At 41.2% G+C, this 6,000-nt stretch overlaps 1 protein-coding gene across 1 annotated transcript in view; it reads right to left on the reverse strand.

Moving 5' to 3' along the window:
* The window catches only part of cdh23 (cadherin-related 23), a 172,409-nt gene that overhangs the window by 134,466 nt on the left and 31,943 nt on the right, over positions 1-6,000 (reverse strand). The window contains exons 3-5 of the mRNA XM_030770929.1: positions 4,921-5,063; positions 4,423-4,470; positions 4,252-4,344 (exon numbers count right to left, since the gene is read on the reverse strand). Of these exons, the coding sequence (XP_030626789.1) occupies positions 4,252-4,344; positions 4,423-4,470; positions 4,921-5,063 (284 nt within the window). The remainder of the gene's footprint in view (positions 1-4,251; positions 4,345-4,422; positions 4,471-4,920; positions 5,064-6,000) is intronic.

The raw sequence follows: 6,000 nt of genomic DNA on the forward strand, positions 1-6,000 counted from the left end.
TTGTATGTCGAGATAGGTGAGACATTACACTGAATTCAGTGGTCACTTTCTTCCCTGACAGTCTTACCACATATAAATACCTGGTCAACCACGACAAGAGCCGAACCCCAGACCACAAGAGGACATGCCACAGAGTTTGACTGCAGAAGAGAGTAACAGTGGGAAAGAGAGTCTTTGTGTGTGTGTGTGTTTGAGAGAGAGAGAGAGAGAGAGAGAGAGAGAGAGAGAGAGAGGGAGAGAGACATGGGGTAGGGTGAGATAAGAAAAGTTTGCTTATCTCTATGTGAACACCTATTTGTGTGTCTGTCTGCGTATGCCAATATTTTTCGATCCGTTTACACAGAGTATTATGGGAACAGAAGAAGAATGGGTTAAGAATTATCCGTTTCACTGCCACAACGTCACCAACAGACTTACTAGGTTATATGCCACAGATATTAAAGAACTACCCAAACCATTTCATTACTAACAATTATGTCAAAACTGAAATTTCAATGAAAATGACTATTATGAATATTATGATAAACCTAAAAGGAAAAGGCATGTTATGAAGTGTATTTTTCCCATGTCAATCAAAAGGTTGCCTCGATTGAATATGAATAACATTTAGTTCTCACCTGTTCTAGGCCACACCTCCAAATACTCATCTACAGTCAAGATTTTTTTTTTTACCTTTAAATATATAGACTCATGACTAAAGACATGCTTCAGTCACAAAGAAACGATTGGGTGTGAGAGTGAGGAAAGAGAGAAAGAGACAGACAGAGAGAGACAGAGAGATGAGATGTAAATGAGAGTGCATTTGAATAATCAGTGTGTATGATGTTATGAGCAGAAGGGCCCAGTTTTAATATGAGATCCACGTAAAGCCATTAGTTTTGACATTTTCATTTTAGTGGCACTGACAGCAAAGCAAGGTGGACTGTGTGTGTATGTGTGTGTGTGTGTGTGTGTGTGTGTGTGTTTCTTTCATTAATTCACTGAAAGGACACTTTGGATAGGAAATACAACACATAAGACCCAGCAAAACATGCACTCAGAAAGACACACACCTACATATACATTGCATGTGTGCAGTGCATAAACATACACACACATACACATACGCACGCGCACACACACACACACACACACATCCCAGATACATCCCATCTTCACTTTAAAATAAATTGCTGGTCAGTAATGGACACTATTTATCATGTTTTTCCCCTTTCTGACATCATTTCTCCAGGAATTCCACATTCATTCAGCATACCCAATCCCTTTTTCCCTCCATTACATCTCCTGTGGCTTCAGCTCATCCCTTACAGCAATGAAATATTGTTTCAGATAATGAAATCTTCTTACTTTTCTTCTTTGCTCTCTCTGTCTCTCACATAAAAGCTCTCTCTCTCTCTCTCTCTCTCTCTCACACACACACACACACACACGCACACAGTGTTGTAAATCTGTGTTGCTCATTAGAGCAGGCAGAGGAAATGCTAGCAGCCCACCTGCTCCTCTTATTCTGAGAGGTTTTTAACAGCCCCACAAATTAACCAGCCCATTACAGAACCATACATATTCCAGTCTCTCTCTACCATAACTTCTCTACACCACAACCATCTCTCTCTCTCTCTCTCTCTCTCTCTCTCTCTCTCTCTCTCTCTCTCCAACACAAGTCAGTGCTCTACTGGCCTAAGGGTCACAACAATATTGCCAAAGACCCATTAATGAAAACTGATAGATAGATAGATAGATAGATAGATAGATAGATAGATAGATAGATAGATAGATAACTCTGTATCTATCTGTCTGTCTATCTATGTATCCAACCATGTCTCATTCTGGCTTTCTCTGGACACTTTCAGTGTGAGTAGCAGGTTGGTGGAGTAATGGCATAACCTGTTGTCTTTTCCCACAGAACTTTCCATCCTCCTCACATGAGCATAAAGATGGAGACAGAAAGAGAGAGGGACACAGAGACAGAGACAGAGGAATGGGGGTTCAGAAATCAGCAGTGAAGAAGAAAAAAAAAAAAAAACCCCAGCAGTGGAAAAGCGGCAGACTGTTTTGTCTCATCTGTCTTTGGCTTATTAGTCATTTTGCAGCCTCACTGCCTCTCAGAGTTGGCTGATTGCTGGGTTTCCTATACAATGTCTCTTTCAGAGCTTTACTAGCTGCTTTGATGAAGGCGTACGACACACTTTAAAGTTTGGGCATGTGGTGGTGTAATTTATTCTAAGTGCATCCTGACACATTATATTTGTTATGCTATGCTTGGCTTGGATCTCGTCTTGTTTACAAATATATATATATATATATATGTATATATATATATATATATATATATATATATATATATATATATATATATCTGTATTCTGAGATGTGTACCATGAGAACAAAGCTATATATCTTCACTGAAGAAATCTTAATGTCTGAACCATATGCAAAGGCTGCTAAAATCTTAATGTTGAAAAATGTTCCACTGTAAACAGTTTGTTGAATAGTCACAGGCGCTGTTGCGGAGCTTTGATCATTTCAGTGCTCTTCTCTAAAATCAAATGGGTTCACTGCCTGAGATGGCCAGACCAAGGTGGTTAGTGGAAGTATGTATCTATCTATCCATCATTTCTTCTTCTTCTCTACCCAGCTCAAAGCTTTCTTGAAAAGGTTGAGTAAACAACTCTGGCTAAATCTAAATACATGTTCTTTCTCTCTCTCTCTCCCCCTCTCTCTCTCTCTCTCTCTTGCCCCCCCCCCATCTTTCTTCCTCTGTCTTTTGCTCTCTCTCTCTCTCTCTCTCTCTCTAGTTCTATTTGCCCTCAGTGATGGATTGAAAAGAGCACAGAAGTACATACACACTCACGCACACACGCACACGCAAACACACACACCAGAGGCTTTGAAGATTTTGTGAAGATGTGTGGGGAAGAATATGGGATGTATACACACAATAAACACTCTGTCAAAACTGTGTGAGTGTGAGTATGTGTGTGTGTGTGTGTGTGTGTGTAAGAGAGTAAAAGAGAGTGAGAGAGAGAGAGACAGAGAAAGAGAGGGAAAGAGAGAGAGAGAGAGAGAGAGAGAGACAGACTTCAGTGCCTGTTTGAAGTTCTCTACTCAGCTCTGCCAATTACCTCATATCAAGGATTAGATGGAGAGAGGGCAGGGAGAGAAAGAGGGATTCCAGGGAGAGAGATGGAAGGATGAACGAGAGAACGGTTGAAGGAGAGAGGAGACAAAGTAGAAAGGGGGAAATGAAGAAAGAGAGAGAGAAAGAAGATTGAAAATTTCTCAGCAGGGGGTTACTGTTACTCTGTCACTGTTCAGCTAACAGTGACAGAGTGAAACAAAGATGGCAGAGTGCATCTTTACACAAACACAAGCCTTCACCGTAGAACTCAGGCACCGTGTCTTCAAAAAGTCATCCAAAAACTGTCCATTACTTTCAGAGACATTAGTACATGTGTGTGTGTCTGTATGTCTTTATTTGTTTGTTTGTGTTACATATGTGCATTTGTTTGTCCATGCATTTATGTCAGGGCCATGAGGAGGGCCGCTTGCCATTATCTGAGATGTCAATAAAAGGTGGTCACATTCTTAGCTATGACACATTCCATCATTTCAGCTTTCCTGTCTTGTCTTGTATTGTCTTGCCTTCTCTTCCTCTCAAAGTCACTCTCAGGTAAAAACACATCCACCATTTCAAAACTGAACAATGAAAATGAAAAGGTGCTGATCTCACAGGTAAAGCCGCTCTGAGTCCACCACAGAGCAGTTCAGAAGTTGCACACACCCCTTTTCTCCTACTAATTTCAGAGCACAACTTACTCATAAAATAAAGCAAAACAAGAGAGTGTAGAGCAGAGACAGCAGTCTTGCAGTGTTGTAAATTAGCCCCAGAGCAAAAGAGCACACGCTGCGGAGTGTGTGCAGAGGCCACAGAGTGTGTGTGAATGTAGAGTACACAGGGTAGAACCACAGAGGAGCAATATGTACCAGCACATCAGGAACATGGACAGTACAAGGCTGCCCGTGGAGGGTGGTTCGTGTTAGGTGTGTGTGTGTGTGTGTGTGAGTGTGTGTGTGTGTGTGTGTCTGTGCACCGGTACCTCAGGTATGTGCACAGTACAAGGCTGCCTGTGGAAGGTGGTGTGTGTGTGTGTGTGTGTGTATGTGCATTCAGTGCCTCTGGTAAGTGGACAGTACCAGGCGGGTTTGGACAGTGGTTAGTGTTAAGTGTGTGTGTGTGTGTGTGTTCAGTACCTCTGGTATGTGGACGGTATAAGGCTGGCTATGGAACGTGGGGGCGTTGTCATTCACGTCACCAATTTGGATGTTCACTGTGTCCTTTACAACCTGGAGAAGTAGGAAAATTTAAATGAAATAATGTGTGTGTGTGTGTGTGTGTGTGTGTGTGTGTGTGTCTGTACTTACTCCTTGACTGTCACTGACGGTAAATTCCACCTGCATCTCTGACTTAGTCTACAAACAGACAAAATGAGTTCCAACATCACAACTTCAAGATGAACGTTGTACCAACAGGTCATATAAAACCCAGAAACCTTCTCTTTCACACACGCATGCACACACACACACACGCACACACACATGCTCTCTCACTATGGAAAGCAGCTTTAAACATCGAATATATGCAGTCACTCACTGCTTCTCTATTTCTGTTTTTAATCTGTTTGACTGACATTATCCTTACCTAAACTGCATTTATTCATTTTCCTGCAATTTTTCTGCCTTTCTATTTATCTCTACTTTTCTCTCTCCTTTTCTGCATCTAATCAAAATGGATAGGTCCTCTTATCCCTCTTCTTTTAGTCCATCTCTTCTTTTTCTGTTGTGTTTTTTTTTACACATTCATTCCCATCCCTCTCTCTCTGTCTGTCACTGCCTGCAGCCCTGCTCCTGTGAGTTACTCACCTCCCGGTCGAGCGGTTGCCGTAACCACACCATCCCGGTGTTCTCCTGGACAGCAAAGTATCTGGTGGCTTCTTCCCCGACTACGCCGAAGATCAGCGGCTCCTCGTCGGGGTCCACAGCCTGGAGCTGAGCAACTGAAGCACCTTAGCAAAGACAGATGAGTCAAAGTCGTCAGACAGAGGAAAGAGAGTCACTTTTCACACTGAAGGTAACACAGTCAAAGAGCAGATTCACAATCCAGAGCTTACTTCAAAACATCTCAGGGAACAAACAGTCTCTTTTTTTTTTTTTTATAATGTGATGAAAAGTGGTCCATTCGAAATTGTATCCCTTACACATGATACAGAATAAATGTGTGTAGTGTGAACAATGGAAATAAATAAAAACAAAACAAAAAAAGAAAACCACGCAGACCTGCACACACAAAGTAATATCTTTTCAGTTCTGACATGTACCGCTGACTTGAACCTACAAGCAATCTGAGCGAGAATCAAATTGTGATAGTTGAATGCGGAGCAACTGAACGTCGAAAACAAAAGTTGATGGTTGATTCAGGTCTCTGCAAAAATTTGAAGTCAATCAGAGACAAGTCACCATTCATACTAAATGATACTATGTGATGGTTTACAACTTATAATTCACAGCTTCCTCTACAGCAGGGGTTTTTAACTAGAGGTTTGATACTTTAAAGGGTTTTTGAGATTGTGATGGACACGTCGATTTTACATTCAGTTAGTTAAAATCTCAAAGGGGGGTACTTGAGGAAAATAATTTGAGTTGAAGGGGTTCAGCTGACAAAAGATTAAGAAGTCCCATTCTAAAGCATACCAGAGAAGAGTGGCAAAGGATTCAAACCTCAAATGTATCCAGTCAGTTATCTTACCATACACTGAATTAGCTGGCCACATACTAAATCAGAGAAGTCACTAATTCTAATCAGTCAATAAGGAGTCATAGCTCACAAATCATAGCTAACTAAACCATAACCAAAAACAGTTAAAAAAAAAAAAAAGAAAGAATAACGGGAATAAAGGCTCAGTGTCACAACTGGAGGTGAAACTGGCCGTATTTACTGATGAG

This window comes from Chanos chanos, chromosome 4 (assembly GCF_902362185.1).
Source record: "Chanos chanos chromosome 4, fChaCha1.1, whole genome shotgun sequence".
Lineage (NCBI taxonomy): Eukaryota > Metazoa > Chordata > Actinopteri > Gonorynchiformes > Chanidae > Chanos > Chanos chanos.